The 22,396-nt window shown below is 41.8% G+C and overlaps 1 protein-coding gene across 2 annotated transcripts in view; it reads left to right on the forward strand.

Moving 5' to 3' along the window:
• Positions 1-404: 404 nt before the first annotated feature.
• The window catches only part of LOC120932693 (sodium- and chloride-dependent betaine transporter-like), a 72,298-nt gene continuing 50,306 nt past the window's right edge, over positions 405-22,396 (forward strand). For both annotated transcript variants that reach the window (XM_040345256.1, XM_040345257.1), the window contains exons 1-3: positions 405-480; positions 1,374-1,565; positions 6,534-6,668. In XM_040345256.1, coding sequence (XP_040201190.1) covers positions 426-480; positions 1,374-1,565; positions 6,534-6,668 — 382 coding nt within the window. In that variant the 5' untranslated portion in view covers positions 405-425. The remainder of the gene's footprint in view (positions 481-1,373; positions 1,566-6,533; positions 6,669-22,396) is intronic.

The following is a 22,396-nucleotide window of genomic DNA, read 5'->3' on the forward strand; positions in this document are numbered from 1 at the left end:
TATTATAGTTGGTGTCTGAAAAATCATAATTTCATTCCCTGCAATAATATGTCAGAATTTTAAATAATATGATAAATAATATGTCTTCATGCCAATATAAATAATAAAAAAAAGGTTTACATCACTGCAACAATGTATCGAATCAGTGAGCTAGAGGTACTGATAGGATACGTGTATGCACATAAGAAATAGTGGATCAGATGGTAACTGTACACACAGTAAGAGAAAAGTGACACTATGCAATGAGATCATTTACTGTCCTTAGTGTACAACATGTCAATTAATATAAGAATGTATTACTGGAGATCAAATGAAATTTAATATCGTCACCGACATCTGAATTCTCCTCCTCCACCTGGCAAGAGGATCAGAGATAGGAGGAGAACTTCCAGAAAACTTTTCACTGCAGCTGCAGCTCAGGTAAAATGACAGCTGAGGACATGCAGGGGCCACAGATCCATTTGCCAGAGACGTTGCCAGGTAAATCGTAATATCAGAAATTAGAGCTTAGAGGAAATACCAGTCAGTGTTAATACCATGCATAATATATTTGTGCTACGCAGTTATCAGATATAAAATATGAAGTAGCATATCATCTTAGCTTCTTGCCTAATTTTATAATGAAGTGGTTTATTTATGTGTTATTAGCAATATGACTCAAATAGGGGAGGTTTAAAAAAATATTAGTGATGCAATTAGACACAAATTAAACGGTCTCCTTTAGTAAAGTTGCAACAGGTTTTCTGTGCACTTGTGAGCCCTGTGCCTGCAATCTTGGGCAGTAAAATGAGACAGATGAGCCAGTTTTGCAACAGATTTAGATTTAGAGGCATGATGACAAGTTGGTTGGGGCAGATTACATTTTTTCAGTGTTACTTAACAGCCTAGAAAGGAATTTATGATTGAAGCTGAACCCCTATAATCAGGGCTGTCTTAATGAGAGGGCACACCTGGGCATTGTCCAGGGGCCCCAGCTGCATGGGGCCCCTGGACATGATGAAAACGGCTGCAGTAAGTACTAAGGCAGTAAAATTGACCAAATCACCTGTGCAAAATAATAGAAAGACCGAAAACATGACCTGTTGGGGCGCCTTGAGGACCGGAGTTGAGAAACACTGGTATATCACATAAAATCCCAATAAAATACATTTACGTTTTTGGTTGTAATATGACAAAATGTGGAAAATGTCAAGGGGTATGAATACTTTTTCAAGGTACTGTATGTTACACTTTAAATATGGTTATATCTGAAAACATGGTCTCAATGGAAGATTACGAAATCCTGCTGCAACTAAAATAGCAGCACTATTTCCATTTGAACTGAAGATTACTTTGTCAGCAGTTTTACTATAATTGTTCACATTTGTCTGTAGATTCATCAGATGGAGCTCGGCCCAGTCCTGAGGGTGACAAGCAACTGACACATACCGAGGATCAGCAACCAGGACTAAAATCTCGAGGGCAATGGGGGAGCAGGGCAGAGTTCATTTTGTCCGTCGTGGGTGGAATCATTGGATTGGGGAACATCTGGAGGTTCCCATATCTGTGTTACAAAAATGGTGGAGGTGGGAGGTCCATTGTATCTTCTTTTTGTATATAAACTAAGAAAACTTTGTCACTGTGGGGTTTATTTACTGAAACCCAGTTCACACTGGTGTGACTTTGGGAACACATGTTTCCTTTGAGAGCCATCTTAACTGTTCCGTCACAAGTTGGCCCAACTTTGAAAAAGGTTCCTTCACTATTTTGGTCGAACTTGGGCATGATTTCAGCCCATTGATTTGAATGTAAGTTGCATCCAAGTCGAATCATCATCTTAATTTGACTTGTGGCATGTGACTTGTGCTCTGAGAATCTTGAAGGGAAACCCCACGCCAAAATTAAAAAAAATTAAATGGGAATGGGGTGGTGGGTGGGGTCCCCCCTCAAAATCCATACCAGACCCTTATCCGAGCATTCAGCTCAGCAAGTCAGAAAAGGGGGGGCGAGCGAGTGCCCCCCCTCCTCCTGGACCATACCAGGTCACATTTCCTCAACATGGGGGTGGGTGCTTTGGGGCAGGTAGGGCTTTACGCCTCCAACCCCAAAGCACCTTGTTGATGGGGACAAGGGCCTCTTCCCGACAACCCTGGGTGGTGGTTGTGGCGGTCTGCGGGCAGGGGGCTTATCAGAATATATAAGCCTCCTTTAACAAGGGGGCCCCAAGATCCTGGCCCCTCCCCCATGTGAATAAGTATGGTGTACAATGTACCCCTACCTATTCCCCAAAAAAAGTGGCAAAAATAAAAACAGTACACAGGTTTTTGACAAAGCCTTTTATTAAAAATTAGGAATGTCCCCTGTCGTAGCTCCAAAGTGTTTTCTTTCTCTGGTGATGTCTTCTCTCTCCATTGCTGATGTCTTCTTCCTCTGCTGGTTCTTCTCCCTGCGCTGAGGTTTTCTCCCAATGCCAGCTCAAGCAGTTGTGCCAGCTCTATTCTCTGCCGGTTCTTATATAGGCATGGGACGTAGCCATCCGGTGATGTAATCCGGAGACCACACACCCTTGTGATATCACCGCCCCATCATGCCCATGGGCGGTGATATCACAAGGGGGCGAGGTCTCCAGATGACATCACCAGATGGCCATGCCCCATGTCTATATAAGAACCGGCAGAGAATGGAGCTGGGAAAACTGCGGGAGCTGGCATCGGGAAAATACCTCAGCAGAGGAAGAGGAACCAGAGGAAGGAGACATCAGCAGCAGATGGAAAAGAACTGGAGGAACAAGACATCAGCAGCGTAGGGAGAAAAACCGGAGAAAGAAGACATCAGCAGCGTAGGGAGAAGAACCGGAGGAAAAAGACATTAGCAGCGAGTGTAGAAGAACCGGTGAGAGAAGACATCACCTAAGAAAGAAGCCGTGGCAGTGCATCCATAAAGGGTACACAGGCGCCGCCCCCTCTCTCCTGCCACCTGTCACCATGGATAGATTTATGCATTGCATGAATCTATCTATGGTCGCCACTGTCACCCCCTAATCAGGTGCCCTGCCCTTTTTCGGGAGCCGGGCATCTGAATTACAGCGGCGGGGGAATTTTTTTCAAAGCACCTAAATAGAGCCATAGGTATCCAAAAAGGTGAACAGCGGGTGCCATGCTGGGCGCTCACAGTTCACTTAGCTTTGTGTTAGAAAAGCGAATGAATATTAACCGCCAATCAGGTGCTCGAAACTGTTACCTGTCACCTGATTGGCTAAATCGACAGGCGCTGTGATTGGATGCCTATCATGCGTCCAATCATAGCAGAGGATGGGAAGAGATGATGGGAGTAGATTGAGGAGCTTGGAGGACACTGCCATGACCCACTGCCCCACCGAGACAAGGTAAGTGCCGGGCGGGCGATGCACATTGGCAGCATTTCATGGGCACAGTAGCGGCAATTGATGGGAACACTGGCAGCAATTGATGGGCACAGTAGTGGCAACTGATGGGCATACTGGCAGCAATTGATGGGCACAGTGTCAGCAATTGATGGGCACACTGGCAGCAATTGATGGGCACAGTAGTGGCAATTGACGAGCACACTGGCAACAATTGATGGGCACAGTAGCGGCAACTGATGGGCACACTGGCAGCAATTGATGGGTACAGTGTCAGCAATTGATGGGCACACTGGCAGCAATTGATGGGCACAGTAGTGGCAATTGATGAGCACAGTAGTGGCAATTGATGAGCACACTGGCAGCAATTGATGGGCAGTGTGAGCAATTGATGGGCACACTGGCAGCAATTGATGGGCACAGCAGTGATAATTGATAAGCACACTGGCAGCAATTGATGGGCACAGTATAGATGAATGATGGGTACACTGGCAGCAAATGATGGGCACAGTGTCAGCAATTGATGGGCACACTGGCAGCAATTGATGGGCACAGTAGCAACTATTGATGAGCACACTGGCAGCAATTGATGGGTACAGTACCGGCAATTTATGGGTACAGTGGCTGTGTTTCATGGGCCCAGTGGCTGCATTTGATGGCAGAGTGGCTGTGTTTGATGGGCACAATGGCTGCGTTTGATGGGCACAGTGGCTGCGTTTGATGGCAATTGATGGGCACAGTAGCTGCGTTTGATGGGCACAGTGGCTGCAATTGATAGTTTTTTTTTCAGTTTGCTTGCGCCCCCCCAAAAAAATTTGAGCACCAGCCACCACTGGAAAAAAGACACATTGAAGCTACGACCTGTGTACCGTTTTTATTTATTTTTGACACTTTTTTGTTGAATGGGTAGAGGTACAATGTACCCCATACTCATTAACATGGGGGGCCTTGTTAATGGGGGCTTCCAGATTCTGATAAGCCCCCTGCCCGCAGACCCCCGCAACCACTGCCCAGGGCTGTCGGGAAGAGGCCCTTGTCCCCATCAACATGCAATGTAGCCTGGTCTGGTCCAGAAGGGTGCTCGTCCCCTTCCATCACTTTCCTGACCTGCCATACCACATCTTTGGGGGGCTCACACCATTTTTTTTTTACATTTTGGCATGGGGTTACCCCCTCAAGATTCATACCAGACTCAAAGGGCCTGGTATGGTCGGATCAAAGTCGGATCCTGTCCATTGAAGTCGCATGGAAATCGGACATGAAGTCGTAGGGCAAATGTCAGATCGAAAGTTGTCTGACCTCAATGTCGGAGCAGTGTGAACCCAGCCTAAAACTGGAGAGTGCAAAATCTGGTGCAGCTTTGCATAGAAATCAATCAGCTTCCAGGTTTGATTTGTCAAAGCTGAAGTTAGAAGCTGATTGGCTATCATGCACAGCTACACCAGATTTTGCACTCTGTAGTGTTAAGCTCCATTCACACGTAGGCGTATTGAATTGCATGCGGTGTGATTCTGCCGTGATTGTTGCGCAACAAATTGTTTTGCAATCATAAAAACCAAATCGCATTACGCATGAGTCCAAAAGAAGTTCTGAGACCTTTTTTGAGCTACATGCATCACGCGATTTGGTTTGTATGATTGCAGCGCAATTTTCACATGATAATCGCAGTAAAATCGCACCCCATTTTTAGGTGCCATTGAAATGAATGAACAAGCTGATGTGTGATTCTGCCTGCAATTCAAAATGCGTTTGTGTCAATGGAGCCTTAGTAAATCAACCCCTGTCTGTAAATGTGAAGGATTGGCATTGCCACTATCTAACCTTACTGCTCCTTTAAAATGGCGTATGGCCATAGAATGGTGACAAATTATGGTAATGGTGACAATCTCCATAGGGAATTCTTTAAAAGCAAAAAGGTATATAAGTGGGACTTTTTAAGTGCCCAAACACCTCCTCTCAGAATGAATATTGCTATACATAAAAGTTTTTATTACAAATCTCATAAAAAATACATACTTGGGAAATATCTCTTAAAGGGGTTGTAAGGGTAAGGCTAAATAGCTTCCTTTACCTTAGTGCAGTCCTCCTTCACTTACCCCATCCTTCCATTTTGCTTTTAAATGTACTTATTTCTTCTGAGAAATCCTCACTTCCTGTTCTTCTGTCTGTAACTACACACAGTAATGCAAGGCTTTCTCCCTGGTGTGGAGTGTCGTGCTCGCACCCTCCCTTGGACAGCAGGAGAGTCAGGACTCCCACTAACACAAAGCTCCTTTCTCTATCTCCAACGTCCTGACTCTCCTGCAGTCCAAGGGAGGGGGCGAGCGCGACACTCCACACCAGAGATTCTGCCACATGTAAAAGTGATCCGGCAGCTTTATAGCCACTTGGGTCACTTTTACATTATAGAGGATCACTAATTCAGGGAATCATTGACCTTTCTGAGGTTAGAGAAAATCTGGATTCAAACCCCAGGATCTAAAAGCTGAAAATTGGCATGGGCAGGAAGGGGGTATAAGTGCCCAGTAGGCCCATTAGGCAAGTGGTTAAAACATGTCACAGCCAGGTGAATGACACCACTTACAGAAAATGAATACAGCCTTCTGACTATATGGTAGTAGACTGGTGAGGTCACCCCTTTGTCCACCCTGCTCTCAGCCCCTCAACATATTCCTTGTCAGCATATAGTATTTGCATGCAGCACACTTGAATGGCTTCCATCCCTGATCCACCCTCTCCCAGACAGAGAGATTGCAAGAGGCTACCAGGTCAAATTCAGGTACTTACACCGCTCACTTTAAAACAATTTTTTTTTTTATGTGATGTATATAGATGAATACAATGCTACATTTATATCTTCCTGAGGATCAGCTAACTTGTGAATATGCCATCCTGTGAATAGTTTGTCAATATCTATGCACATGGCACAGCCATATGTTTTTGGCTTTTCTACAGGCATTTCTATCTGCTCAGTAGTACAGCTTTTGGATAATTCAGGAGCATCTATAGAGGAAAACAATATTGAAAAATGTAATTATTTCACCAGCCTCCATAATACATTTACCAGAAAGGTAAACAATAAAAAAAGCGAAATTAAATTATAACCTAAATTTGAAATCCTATTTCTACTCACTGTACAGTTTATAATGTGTATTGTATGTATTCAATATAGGGGCATTCCTTATCCCATATGTCATTTTCATGGTCACCTGTGGAATTCCCATCTTCTTTCTTGAGATCGCATTGGGACAATATACCACACAAGGGCCAACCACTGCCTGGTTAAAAATATGCCCTCTCTTCTCTGGTAAGTAAAGAACAAAAAAATCCTAAACATTAATTAAAAAATAAGCAATCAGATCAATATTCAAAAGTAGTAAAGTATAACTAAATCCACTTTTTGTTTTGGATAGAGTGAATAGAAAACCTGTCAGATTTTTATTGATGTCTGTTCCCCCAATAGGAAGACTTACCCCCTATATTTGTCCTGTTTAACTTTATCACCAAAAGTGAAAGGAAAACCCAAACCCAGAACATTTTCCAAATGTGGACACAATGGGGCAGATTCACAAATATCTGCCCCGGCGCATCGTATATGAGATACACTACGCCGCTGTACCTTACCTGGCTTTGGTTCGAATCCATAATGATTTTGTGCCATAAATTACGGCGGCGTAGTGTATCTCAAGCGGCGTAACGGAGCGGAATTCAAATGCGGCGAGTAGGGGGCGTGTTTCATTTAAATGAAGCGCGTCCCCGCGCCGAACGAACTGCGCATGCTCCGTTCCTAAATTTCCCGCCGTGCATTGTGCTAAATAACGTCGCAAGGACGTCATTGTTTTGACGTGGACGTAAATTACGTCCATCCAGATTCACGGACGACTTACGCAAACGGAAAAAAAAATTTGAATTAAACGCGGGAACGACGGCCATACTTAACATAGCAGGTTTAACTATACGCGACGAAATACCAGCTTTATACGCCGAAAAAAGCTGACTAGAGACGCCGCAAAAAAAAATGCGACGGCCGCTCGTACGTTCGTGGATCGTCGGAAATAGCTAATTTGCATACTTGACGCGGAAAACAACGTGAACGACCACCTAGCGGACACCGAAGAATTGCATCTTAGATTCGAAGACGTCCACGTACGCCTAACGAATCTAACCCAGATGCCGTCGTATCTTGTTTTGAAGATTCAAAACAAAGATACGACGCGGGTAATTTGAAAGTACGCCGGCGTATCAGTAGATACGCCGGCGTACTCGCTTTGCTCACTTTGGAAGGATTTCCTCTCACTTCCTGTTTTTTTGCTATGGGATAGGAATTAAAGGGAACTATCCCCAGTCCAAAAAAAAATAAAAAAAAGTTTTGCCTTTAGTTCTACTTTCACCAAAATAGGCCAAAGAGATTATGAAATGGTCCTCTGTGAAGATTTACAAGCTGTACAGTGAAGGTGCCTGGCACTAAAATCATGGAACCAGAAGCTGCAAGTCTCACCCAGAAGACAATGCAAGGGAGATTTTAAGTTGTATTGGGTTTTCTAAATAATGCTAAACTAAGTGAAGCACACGTGTTGTGTTTCCTTGACGGATTGAACAGTTAAATGAGTTTAATGATACTTGGACTTTAATATGCAGAATCTACAGTTTGGAAATAAACAAGCTCATCTCACCCCTTATATGATTGTTTAATACTTGGAAGAGAAAGCAAATAAACTTGCCAAACTGGATGTGGGGATTACTGTACTTGAATCTAGTGCATAGGAAATTATTCCAGTCTGTTGCATAGCTGCCAATGTTTCATAATAAGATAAATAACCTCTCCAAGTAATATAGAAATAGAGAACTCCGGCGCTGTCTGATGGATTGGGGGGGGGGGGGACTGCAGCAGCACCTGTGAATCTGATCCTAACAGAAAAAGTGATAATAATGTGAAGTATGGTAGCTGCACTGTGGGGGAGGGAATGGGAAGGGGTAGTGAAAAGGGAATGTGAAGTAAAGGGATTGTGGGTGAACTAAACAGTGAAAAAAAAAAGATATTTGATGATACTACAATGAACAATACAGATGAAAGTGAACAAACACCTGAAATCCTGTAAAGATTTAACAGTAAAAATACATAAGAAAAAGGAGAGGGAATGGGTACGTAGGAACCCTGGGACTATGAAGCGGTGCTAATGAAGTGTAACAAGACACCAATTTAAGAAAATAGAAACATTTAATTTATTGATACAAACAAATATAAATAAATAAAGAACCAACTGAAGTCTTTAAATATATCGAACTTCAACAATGTGAAACGACTCGTTGTAGTTGAAGTTCACTCGACATGTTTCGCTCGCATTTGAGCTTCCTCAAGAGCTTAGAACTAACTACAATGTATCAAGAGAAATGAGTGTAAGACAGATGGTCAATGAAAATATATATATATATATATAACAAATATATTGTCAAAATATGAAGATGTAACAAAACATATTGAGTAAATACAATATATCATGGTTAACAATTAATGAATTAAACAAAATAACAATTTCAAATCTGATTATGTTTGAGCAGGAGAATAGGCGCAAGAAACTCACCACAACATGCAAAATTTGATTTAAAATCAATAACATCAAGGATGGGGTACTATAAGACAGAAGGATGCCCATACATGTAGAGCGAGACAATTTATTTCCCAGATGATGTGACACTCTGTCCAAGAACCATAATCTAAAAAAAGCCAATAATAGTGTTTAATAATGGAGTTTAAAGTTTAAGGATTTACTCAAAAATGAATAGATTACGCTCAAAAGCTTGGATTAATAGCTGCTGTACCTTTAAGGGTTGGCCAAATATAATCAGGTGATTTCACAAATAAAAGAAGTCCTGATTGATTGTAAAGGGCTTCATTCAAAAACACGGCCTCTGTGTTCCCTTAGTGAGAATTTTCAAACAGAGGGATCCCAAAAGACATCATGCAAATAGGAAAGATCTCAATTCTATAGAGAAAAAGAGAGGGAAAAGTTTGTCCAAAAGGAACATAGATTAGGATTGTCCATATGAAAGGAATAGATTATTAGGAGACATTATCTCCTTAATGAACCACCTCTGAATCAAAGCGAGCAGCACGCCGCTATATCTCAGGACACTTTCATCCTTATAATCTTTTCAAGGTATGTACTGAATCTTCATTAAGGAGATAATGTCTCCTAATAATCGATTCCTTTCTTATGGACAATCCTAATCTATGTTCCTTTTGGACAAACCTTTTCCTCTCTTTTTCCTCTATAGAATTGAGATCTTTCCTATTTGCATGATAAATTCCCTCTCCTTTTTCTTGTATATATGGGATGAGGTGCTTCAAATTTGAGTGTCTGTATATCCACAAAATACCATAAGTAAAAATACATAGTAAAATACTACATATACAAAAATTAGCATAAAATAAGTGGAAAAAAAGTGCAAAACTATCAAAAATCACACATGTGATAAAGTCCTGTCCATAAATAAGTATCAGACCTAGCAGTCCAGTAATTCCTCCACAGAACAGTGTCTAGATGAAACACCTCCACCAAAAATGCAACGTGCACAAAGGAAATCTTCAGTGATGACACCTCTGGGTGTGCTAGCAGCTCACCTCACAGCTGTTTGTCCAAACAGCTAACAGAGATACTGATCGCAGCTGGATGCGTGGGCTGATAAAACACCTCCTCCTGACTCCTAGGACAGCTCTCAGCGGCCAATGTGTGTCATGGAAAATAGAAGATATATGCAATGCATATAGCGTGACACTGTGAGGGTACCTCGAACCTCTCCAAGTACAAAGCAGCAGTGCCTGTGGCCTAAATTATGGAATAAAGTTTCAGCAATAATTTGTGATTACTTATGATAACAAGCAAAACATATATACATTTTATGGACAATGGGTTCCTGTCCAAAAATGTTTTACTTCATGCTGTCTAAAGACAAGATGAAAAAAACACAAAAAAAAAAAACACTGAGTGTGGCTTTGAAATAGAGCACCTTCACTTGAAATTGCACGATTTCAAAGCATCGGTGCAACTTCAGATGCAACTTGGCTGACATCTGTGCAACTTCATGCCTCCATACAAGAGGGCCTTTAGACAGAGACGAAAGAATAACTTTCTGGATTTGGTCACAAAGGTCAATTTCCGTCCATCCTGCCATCTGTTGCATCTGTGATGCCAATGGCAGAGAGTGCTGATCAGAGTGCTCTGGCGGGGGGTCATCCCCCTGTCAGAACACAACAGCTCAGCAGGGGAGATCACTGGACTAACCCTGCATGGTTAGTACAGCGGCTCCAACCGGAGCAGTCATTTTGTTTTTCGTGCAACCCACAGGGTTGTACAAAAAAAAACTGTAATGCCGCGTACAGACGATCGGACATTCCGACAACAAAACCGTAGATAAATTTCCGACGGCTGTTGGCTTAAACTTGTCTTGCATACACACGGTCACACAATTGTTGTCGCAAATTCCGAACGTCAAGAATGCGGTGATGTACAACACTATGATGAGCCGAGAAAAATTAAGTTCAATGATTCCGAGCATGCGTCGAATTGATTCCGAGCATGCGTCAAATTTTTGTGCGTTGAATTGTGTACACACGGTCGGAATTTCCAACAACAACTTTTGTTGTCGGAAAATTTGAGAACCAGCTCTCAAATTTTTGTTGTTGGAAATTCTGACAACAAATGTACCGATGGAGCATACACACGGTCGGATTTTCCGACAACAAGCTCACATCGAACATTTGTTGTCGGAAATTCCAACCGTGTGTGTGCGGCATTAGTGTGTACCCGGTTTCAGAGCCATTGGCTGCAGCAATGCAAAATTACTCACAAATAGTGGGCTTTCAGAGATCTATGGAGGAGAATAAGATAGCATTGTATGTGGATGATACTCCACCCACTCACTTAGTGCAGTAATGTCCCTAATTATTACACATGGGAGATTATTTGGGTTTTCCATTAGCTGGGACAAGTCAGTGTTGATGGCATTAGGGATCCACTTCCAATTGCAGCTTCTCAAATAAAGCTGGCTACATCTTTTAAATATTTAGGAGTAGAGGTGTCCCATAATGTGGAAGAAAATCCTAATTTGAATATCTTTCCATTACTGCGTAAAATGCTCAAAGTTAGTGCTTTTTGGTGTAATTACCACTGTCAGTACTGGGGAGGGTCAACTTGATAAAAATGGTGTGGATGCCCAAACTCCTTTTTATGCTACATAATTGTCCAGTCTGGATACGCTTATTTAGACATATAGATACGTTATTTCGAGAACTCATATGGAAGGATCGGAAGGCCAGGATCCGCCTAAGTGCTCTACACTTTCCCAAGGATAGTGGTGGGTTGGCAGTCCCCAACGGTAGATTATATTTTTTGGCATCTCAGATGCAACAGATGGCAGGATGGACGGTAATCGACCTTTGTGATCAAATACAGAGAGTCATTCTTTTGTCTCTGTCTAAAGATCCTCTTGTATCCTTGATGGAGGCAGGTCATTTATGGAAGCACCGTTCCTCCCCAACCTTTTTGCTGGTACATAAGGTTTGGGAGGCTGTGTGTGTCACTATGGGCCATACAGGCCATACACAATATATGCCCATCTCGAATAATTTTAATCTTCCACAAGTAAATAAACTAAATGGTTTTGAGCATTGGAACAATCTGTTCTTGTACATCTCCATCAATTGTATAATAGAGGTACTATGCTATCTTTTAACCTTATTGTAGAGCAGTACCACTTGTCGAATAGAGTAATTTTCCAGTACTTAAAGGAGTTGTAAAGGAAAAAAAAATTTGGGCTAAAATGAATGTCTGCAAGGTAGACAGACAGAATAGTGTAATGATTCTGTAAAAAAACGAGTAGATAACTATTAAATTCCTTCATCTATATCACCTCCGGCGTTCTAGTTTCTGTTCTCTCATTCACTTCCTGGTTTGCGGCGCTCGTTCATGTTAGAACTACATTTCCCAGTATGCATTGCGGCATAGATGCATTGCGGCACGCCCAGTAATTTACACCTCCATGAAGTCTCTAACACGTAGAGAGCGTCATGCCGCACAGATGTAGTCCCCAGGAGTGGGCGAGCACGTCACTGACCACCGCAGTAAAGCCTCCCTTTATTGTGGTGAGTTACAATCAGACAAGCAGGAAGTGAACAGAACAGAGAAGAAATAGAGCAACTTCTGAGCAAAAACTAATAATGAGGAAGTGAAAAGAGGAATGTCTGCAGGTAAAGGATGCTTATTATGAAAAAAAAAATTCCTTTACAACCCCTTTAAAGCTTCACCACGCATTACAGTCTCAGATATGTTTAGATCCCATATAATTTAACTTTTCAAACACTCTCTATGGTGGTGACACCGTCTGAATCTAAAAAGTATCTAATTGGTGATTTATATGACGTGTTATGCCCTGTACACACGATCGGTTCATCCGATGAAAACGGTCTGATGGATTTTTTCATCAGATATCCGATGAAGCTGACTTTCATCAGTCTTGCCTACACACCATCAGTTAAAAAAAACGATCGTGTCAGAACGCGGTGACGTAAAACACAACGACGTGCTGAGAAAAATTAAGTTCAATGCTTATGAGCATGCGTCGACTTGATTCTGAGCATGCGTTGATTTTTAACCAATGGATTTCCCCACAGACGATCGGTTTTTTAACCATCAGATAATTTTAAAACAGGTTCTAAGTTTTTTCACCGATTGGAAAAAAAACAATGGGGCCCACACACGATCAGTTCATCTGATGAAAACGGTCCATCAGACCGTTTTCATCAGACGAACCGATCGTGTGTACGCGGCATTAGTGGGGGCAATTAATTCTAAAACCTAAATTAAATGCAGACAGACATGGAGTCAAGATATAGGTGATTTCGACGAGGATAACGGCATTAGAGCTCCTTCCAGGGGTTTCACTTTCCTCCTCACAAAAGCTGACAGTTATACTATATATAGGTGTCCTCTTATGAAACCGCGGTAAAATACCGCTAATCTGTTCTCAGGCATTCTCAGAGGAGATCGCTCTCCTCTGAGTGCCTGTGTATGAAAGTGTGTAGATTGCTTCTCATGCTGAGATGAGGAGCGATCTACAAACGGCGCGAACTCCTCCAAACGGCTCCTCTCACTGAAATCTCGCGAGATCGAGCGGGATTACAGTGAGAGGAAGTGAAAAACAGTAAAGTTCAACACGGATCTACACACATTATTCCCCAACATATTAATAAAATAATAAAGTTTAATTACCCCCTACACAATCGACATTAACCTAATTATTAATAAACATTGTTTTTATCAATATTTAAGGATCATACATGTGCCTATTAAAATGAGAATGATGTATAGTAAATTAATGTAATTTACATTTCTAATGCAGCTTTACACCATTCATCTAAATGTAAAATACATTTTTAATTATTAAAATATTTCTTTTAATGAATGCATACAAGTATGAATATATTAATAAACTAAAATAAAATATATTTCAGAATTGATAAACCCCGTATAACTGTAATAGAACAGGCCGTGGGTAAAACCATATTTCATGTTTTCCAAAAGGTTATTTATTAATAAATTAAATATTCCCCCCAAAAAAAGGCATTAATAATAGCATTTAAATGTGGTTTTAATAATATATCTACATATATATATTTATATATATGCATATATAAAGAAATGTGAACAGTTATTTACAATAAATATATATGTTCTGTCAGACAAACCCCCCTATACATTTGAAAATTGGTAAAGTCCTTACTAATGTAATTTTCAGTAAAAATTTTACTCATTTGAGGGTGTGTTAGGAGTTTTGGCAGCATGGAGCGTGTAACTAAAAAACGTGTTAGCAAATTCACTTTTGCGCAGAACTGCGTTCTTGTCTCAAGGACAGTTAGCAAATGGGACTCTTTATTTGGTGCCCGATCCAGGATGATATCCCAAAGCAAAAAATCTGCCATTTGGAGCAGTATCGTGGAGGAAGTAAATGCATGTGGTGATACTGCCCGATGCATATCAACATGCAAGCGTAGATTACGCGATATAAAAATGCAAATCAAGAAGAAACTGGTCGCTGTAGCTAAGTACCAGAGAGGTACTGGAGGAGGACCACCACCAGATATCACATATACAACCTATGAGGAGGAGCTGAAGGGATGCCTTGGACCCGACACAATTCTGGGAGTACCTGGAGAGCACGACTCCGATGCCCATAGTAAGTAATTTTTATTTTTATTTTTTTATTTTTACCCCTACAGTTCATAACATAACGCATTCTTTCTTTTTAATCCTATTTAAAGTGGTACAGGGTCTAACAAATGGCGAGGACAATTCAACTGATATTGATGCTCCACCAGATGAGACACTAATGCTGTTTGACGATGAAGGTAGGTACTAACAACTTGCTGCATAAGGATTTGACTAGGCCTTTATTTTTTATTTGTTTGTGCTAACATAACCTCTTCCAGACCACCTTACGCACATTTACTGCGGCAAGGCCCCTAGAGACGCACTTAATCTTATTATTGCCCCCTCTTGTTAACCTCAACTCTGCCAGTCTAATTTATACATTGACAGTGCATTTTAGTTTAATAATAGTTTTGGTGTTGCTGTTCCTCAATAAGTAGCAATTATGGGTTGATTTACTAAAGACAAATCCAATCTCCACTACAAGTGAACTTGTAAGTGCAGTCACTGTAGATCTGAGGGTAATCTCTGAAAAGAGGGGAAGCTCTGCTGATTTTATCATCCAATCATGTGCAAGCAAAAATGCTATATTTGATTTTCCTTGCATGTCCTCTCTGATCTGCAGTGACCCGTGGTGGTGCATCCATAGAGGGCACAGGAGCAACGCCTCCTCTCGCTGCCGCCCACTGTTCAGATGGCCGGCCCCCTGGTGAACGCCGACCATCTGAATAACATCAGATGGTTGGCCGTTGAAGTGTCTTTCAGAGCCAGTGGCTCTGATATACGCTTTAACCAAATAGTTACCCAGGAGAAACATGGGGTGTGCGTTCCTTGGTTAACACTGACAAGCACCTCTGCCAATCAGGTTCACCGGATCTGGTTACCGGTAACCTGATTGGCTGAAGCGACATTGAGGACGGGAGAAGACATCAAGGGATCGTGGAGGATGATCCGAGGATTGCTGACGAGAAAGGTAAATGTGGGGGGGGGAGAAATCTGGTGGTATTTTGGGGAAGAGTCTGGCAAGAATTTTAGGCGCAAACTGGGGGCAATTGATGTGCACAGAGGCAACAATGGCATGGCACAGTGGCTATAATTGATGGGCACAGTGGCGACAATGGAATGACACAGTGGCCGCGTTTGGCATGGCACCGTGGCTCCAATTCATGGGCGCAGTAGAGACAATGGCATTGCACAGTGGCTGTACTTGGCATGGTACAGTGGCTTTGCTTGGCATTGCAGTGGCTGCGTTTGGCATGGCACAGTGGCTGCGTTTGGCATGGCACATTGGCGACAATTTATGGGCACAGAGGCGACAATGGAATGGCACAGTGGCTGTGTTTGGCATGGCACAGTGGCTACAATGACATGGCACAGTGGCCGCGTTTGGCATGGCACAGTGACTACAATTGATGGGCACAGTGGCGACAATAGTATGGCACAGGGGCTGTGCTTGGCATGGCAGAGTGGTGACAATTGATGGCACAGTGGCTGAGTTTGGTATGGCGCAGTGGCGACAATTGATGTGCACAGTGCCGATAATGACATGAAATTCATACCAGACCCATAATTGTGCTGGAATTTGGGTGGGGGGAAGTAGAGCACCCCCCTTCTTGTACCATACCAGACCACATACTCTCAACGTGGGGGGGGGGTTGGCTGCTGTGTGGCATCCCAAAGCACCACCTTTGGGAAGTTAATTTTATTTCTAAACATTATTATTGGTGCCTTGATATTCTTCCATTGTGATTTACAGTTTCAAAAAAATACAACTATTATATCTTATATTAGGGGTCTCCAAACTTTTCAAAACGTGGGCCACATTTTAGATTTTCCAAGATTTTGGGGGCCAAAAAAAAAATCATTTATGTATAAAATGTCATCAGCGGTTTTCCTGATCAACAGCATCCCCAACAGCAGTGTCCCCATCATTGTTGATGGGGACACTGCTGATGGGTACACCAATAATGGGGACGCCGATGATGGGGACACCGGTGTCCCCATCAGCAGTGTCCACCATCAGCGGTGCCCCCATCAACATCATCCATACCAGCAGTGTCCCCATCATTGCTGATGGGCACACCAATGATGGGGACGCCGCTGATGGGGACACCGGTGTCCCCAACAGCAGTGTCCCCATCAGCGGCATCCCCATCATTGTTGATGTGGACACTGCTGATGGGCACACCAGTGATGGGGACGCCACTGATGGGGATGCCGCTGATGGGGACACCGGTGACCCCATCAGCAGTGTCCCCATGTCCCCATCAGCGGTGTCCCCATCAACAGCATGCCTATCAGCAGTGTCCCTATCATAACAAGTCATCATAACAATAATAAGATGAGCCTCTGACCTCCGTACTGGATGACTTCTGGTCTTCTGCAGCTACTGTCTCCGAGGCGCGGCACAACTTTTAAGTTGCGATCCCACTAGTAATGTCACAGGCGCGGTACCTCCCCTCCTCCCGCCCGCTGTTTGAATAAAAGAGCCTCCCACGAGTGTAGCAGCGGGCAGGTGGAGGGGAGGTGCCGCGCCTGTGACGTCACACGTGCTATCGCAACTTCAAACAGCGGGGGGGAAGAGGGGAGGTGCTTACGACGCCTCGGCTTCTCTTGTTTAAAACAAAAAAAGGCGTGGAAGCATGGGAGGCTTTGTTTACACTGCGGCCTGCGAGCCAGATAAAACACACAAGCGGGCCGGATGTGGCCCGCGGGCCGGGGTTTGGAGACCCCTGTCTTATATCTACAGTATTCTAGCTGAACTGCCTATGTTAGGTGTAATTTAACAAAAAGCTATTAAACAATTTTTTTTCTAGAAAACAGTCAGTTTGTCGTGGCGTATACGGTGGATGATCCAGACTGTGAAAATCTATGTGGTAATTAGAGAATATACATATGTTCAAAAAAAGAAAAATATTTGATGTCTAATTACCGATATGTTAAAATGTATGAAGTGTCTAATATTTTATTATCTTTTAATTTACAGTTCAATCTCCAGTGAATGGGGAGCCTATAGCAGGACCATCTTTTACTGGTAAATATAAAGATGTTTTTCTCCAATTGCACCTTTCATAAAGCGCTCTTACACCCAAAATGTAAAACTTAAAAACAAACAGCGACACATACTGCAGCTGTTGGCTTTTAATAAATGGACACTTACCTGTCCTGGAGTCTAGCCATTTTTCCATCGTCTTTCGGGTGTTTCCCACACCGTAGCGGGTAAGGGTACGGTCAGTGTAGCCCTCACGCCGATAACCCTACTGCACATGCGCAAGGCCCGATTTTCTCTCCTATTGTTTCAGCGTCGGAGGGACAGAGGACGGAGCTCTACTGAGATGTCATAGGCCGCGCCCGGGACTCCCAGAATTGGGAAAGATTATCTGTCAAAGACAGGTATTCTGTCTTCCCCTCCCCCCGAAAGGTGCCAATTCTGCTACCGGAAGGGGGCTAAAATCCGATAAGGGGAAGTTCAATAGACGGTTCAATAGAAAGAAGCCTCTAAAATTAGATTGTTTAAAAAAGATAAGAGAAAAAAATGAATTTTTCACTTTCCTTTTTTATAAAGTAATACCACAATAATCTGACAAAATCAATTTTCTTCCTCATAGGAGCGGAGACAGAAAATGCCACTGTGCATCCAGAAGAACTGAATGAAGTTACACAACCAAGTAAACATGAATAATAACATATAATTATCTTTTTTGAATGTCACGGTGAGAATGAAGTTTATTTATTTGTTGAACTTTTTGAATTTGCAGATCAGGTAGACGCAAGTCTACAAGAAATGGTGGAAAATGCACCAATAAACAACGCTTCTTTGTCTGTTCCGCTTCGGGCTCCAAGAGGAAGAAGAAGGAGAGAACTTTTGTCTGAACGTGTGGATGCTGCAAACAATGTTGCTGACCAATTAGGGCAGACTTTGAATGCACTGATCCAAAAATTAAATGATCGTCAAAACGTGCAAGATTGTTTTCAACAGGCTGTGGTAACACAAATGACCAGAACAAATGACAATCTTGAACAGATGAACAATCATTTGGCTAATATGTTGGAGGAGCAGAAAAAGATGTCTACTGCCCTGTTCTATTAAGTTGGTGCTGTGGCTCCACTGTGTCGACAAATGGCCCCTCTTAATGAGTCAGATAATGACACGGATGCCACAAACATTTAATTACGTTTGGAAAAGAAAATAAACCACGCTAATCATCAGTGAATATTGAACAGTGAAAAATGAGTTTGTACACCATAAAAAATATTCTAACTAAATACTGAAAAAACAGTCCACAGTGAATAGAGGAAAAACTTGATGTATGTCCTTAAAAACAACAAGCCCCTGTATTCCAAACTGAGAGGGCTACCGGGATTGCAAATTAAAATGTATTCATATATTAGAGTCCGATAAGAAGAAAAGGTGACATCCACCCAGGTGCAGTCAGATCTCAATGGATCAAAGGAATAATGGTTAACACTGATGTGACATGCAGCTGAACACCTCCACCACACGCATATGCAAGTCTGCTTACCAGATTGAAATGGTCCCTGGGTTAGAGGAGACCAAGAACAGCATATAGCAATTAGCCCGGTAGCCCTCTCAGTTTGGACTACAGGGGCTTGTTGTGTTTAAGGACATTCATCAAGTTTATTCTCTATTCACTGTGGACTGTTTTCTCAATATGTTATTAGAATATTAGTAAGGTATACATACTCTTTTTTCACTTTTCAATATTCACTTATCATTAGCGTTTTTTTTTTCTTTTCAATACATTGTTACTTTGTTTAATTGCCATAGGTTAACCGCAGCTGCATTTGTTTAGATCGTTTTGCATTTCACATGCGCTTTTTCATTACGGTTTCTATTTTGTCTACCAAAGTTTACCAATGTCTTTAGAACATGTCTATTTTCCACTAAATAAAAAAATAGTATTAAACGCTTTAAACATTTTTTATTTATACTAAACAAATAGCGTGTTAAGGTGGTGGTGGGGTGAGGTCTTATCCCCACAAAGTTCTATTCCGCTTGCAGCAAGAAAAGGGTATTGTAATGGTAATCATCTCTCCTCAGGGTCTTTTATGGGCACTTTAACCATGGGGAGAACGGAGTCATCGGGAACGTCCCAAATATGCAGTAGAAGGGGAAAGCATATTCAGTGGGTCTAGTCACTTCAGCAGGTACGTATATTCCCTCGTTCAGCGATCATCATCCACCATCGAATTGTATGGTCATGATTGTCTGATTAAAGAGGTGTCGGATATTATGACCGTGTCTATGCTTCATCGAATTAACGACAACAACATTTGTGTGTTCATGCGCACCTCTTTGGTGAGAGCATGCTGTAATAGAGTGAACTAAAGTAGTATAGAAGACATCCGGGAGGGCAGAAGCCGCACATGCGTACTCGACCAGGCCCAAACAACGCCAACAACTCTGTAAAAAAAAAGAATATCGTGACTTTTCAGCTTTGCACCGATATATTGTGTGTTCAAATAAAGATTTAAGTTATACTAAAGCAAAACCTTGGTTTTAAAATAACATGGTTTGCGATTATTTTGCATTATTTTTACTTGATATAAAAGAAATGTCTTGATATACAAGTAGCATCATGTCACAACAGAGCATAGAACAGAACAAATGCACCTCTGAAGCCTCGGATAGACAACCGAGAATATTGCGTAAGAGAAACTTCGTTTTCCACGACAAGGTTCTTGTTACGCTTGTCGAGAATCTCGATAATCTATCTTTGCATACACACTGTTTAAACAAAATGTCGTCGTTCTCAAACGGGGTGACGTATAACACGTACGGCGACACTATAAAGGGGAAGTTCGATTCCACTGGCACAACCCTTGGGGCTTCTTTAGCTAATCTCATATTACTGCTTGTTAAGTAAAAGTTTGATAAGAGACGATTAGCGCTTTTCCGTCGGTTACAGCGTGACCAATGATTAATCAAGGAGGTGTGTCTAAAACCCCTCAGCACCAATCCAGTTTTGTTTTGCAAAAAATTCACTGCCATCTATTGGCTATCTGGCTCTATACATCAGAGAACCAGGAAACAACAGCAACAATGATACTAAACTGCAGGTACATTATATGATTGGTTTTTAACTATTTTTAATCATCTTTAAAAGAAAGCAGTTAACTATTATGTCTTTATACCCTCTAAACAGTCATTTTAGCAAAAAAAGTTTTTTTCTTTAGTGACCCTTTCAATACTCACCTAGGTGGAGGCAGCATCATTTGGGAGTCATCTTCAGTCCAATCCCCCCGCACGCCCCATTAATTGTGACTGAAAACAGTTGTGATTTGTAAATTCTCTGAACCTTAAGCAGGTGATTTTCAATGGTAGGTAGGGTCACTCTCCAAAGCTTTCTGTGAGGAGTGAGCTGACAATCCAGGAATAGTATGCTTTCAAACCAGGCATCATGGTGGATCCCAACATGAAAGTGTAATGTTGGCTAAAAACATGTGATAGGACAGCAAAAGGAGATCAACTCCTGTGACCCACTAGAGCAGTGGGACCAAAAGAGCTTTGGTCCGACATCTGCCTTACAGATATGAACAATACATTACCAAAAAGATAAAAATTGGGAAAAGGTAACTTACATATACAATGGTGGTAGTACACTTGGCAAGGATAGGATTAAAAATGTTAGTCTAATTAGTCGTTTCGCTTTGTAGATTCTGGAATACATAATGTTGATTACAGGTTAAATAAGGTTGTTGCTCACAACAAAAGGTAGGGATAATTTACAAAAAATAATAATTACCCTGAAATAGGTCCGAATCAGATTTTGACGAACATGATTCCCTAGGTCTGAGGAATCATCAGAGGCAGCCGGGAGTGCCGGTATTTCTGGTAGCAGATCATTACTGATGTGCAAGTCTACATTGTTTGCAAGAGCAATATTATGTAGAATTGCACAAACAATAATGATATCTGAAACCAGTTCCGGAGAGTGCTGTAAAAACCCGCCAGTTTTTGAGAGGCATCGGAATGTTGATTTCCACATCCCAAAAGTCCTCTCAATAACTGCACGGGTACGGATATGTGCACTATTATATCTAACCTCGGCCACAGTCTGTGGATTCGCCAGAGGCGTTAGCAACCATGACCTACAGCCATATCCTGCGTCTCCTGAAATTTAAAAGAGAATTATTTGAAATAATTTCTATTTATTGAGAATAGTTAGTGAAAAAAAATGTATTTAACACATTGATAATACATTTACACCGGAGATAAATTAAATATTCCAAGAAAAAAGTCATTTTTGCTCTATTCGTGGTTGGGCCCATTGTTTTTTTTTTTTTTTAATGCATTATGAAATTAAATTTAACAATTCTCTTCTCCGATTGAACAGGTAATGCAAAATCATGTGCTACTCTGTATATAAACCTATGCTTTTCTATATTTTCCATTGGAGCTACTTTATTGATCAAGCTGACATATAAGCTAACTGGCTACCATGTGCAACAGCAATAGCAGATTGTGCCATCTCCATTTTGTAACTCAAAAACACTGTGATTTGGTGAAGTGTGTGTATATATATATATATATATATATATATATATATATATATATATAGATAATTATAATTAATAATGAAGTTTGTAACATTGGTCATCGATTCATAAATCTATACACAGTGCAAATAAGACAAGATTGTCTAACTGGCTGACTTGGGGGCCGGAGGGGTTAAAACACGGATGGATCTGCTGTTTAATACATGCTCAGTCACACACAGTGACGCCTCCTGGACGGGTCATAGAAACATCAATCACATGTGCTGTATGCAAGACAAAGGGTGCAGATTGTGGTGGTGGTGGTGGGGGG

The sequence above is a fragment of the Rana temporaria genome, chromosome 3, assembly GCF_905171775.1.
Source record: "Rana temporaria chromosome 3, aRanTem1.1, whole genome shotgun sequence".
Lineage (NCBI taxonomy): Eukaryota > Metazoa > Chordata > Amphibia > Anura > Ranidae > Rana > Rana temporaria.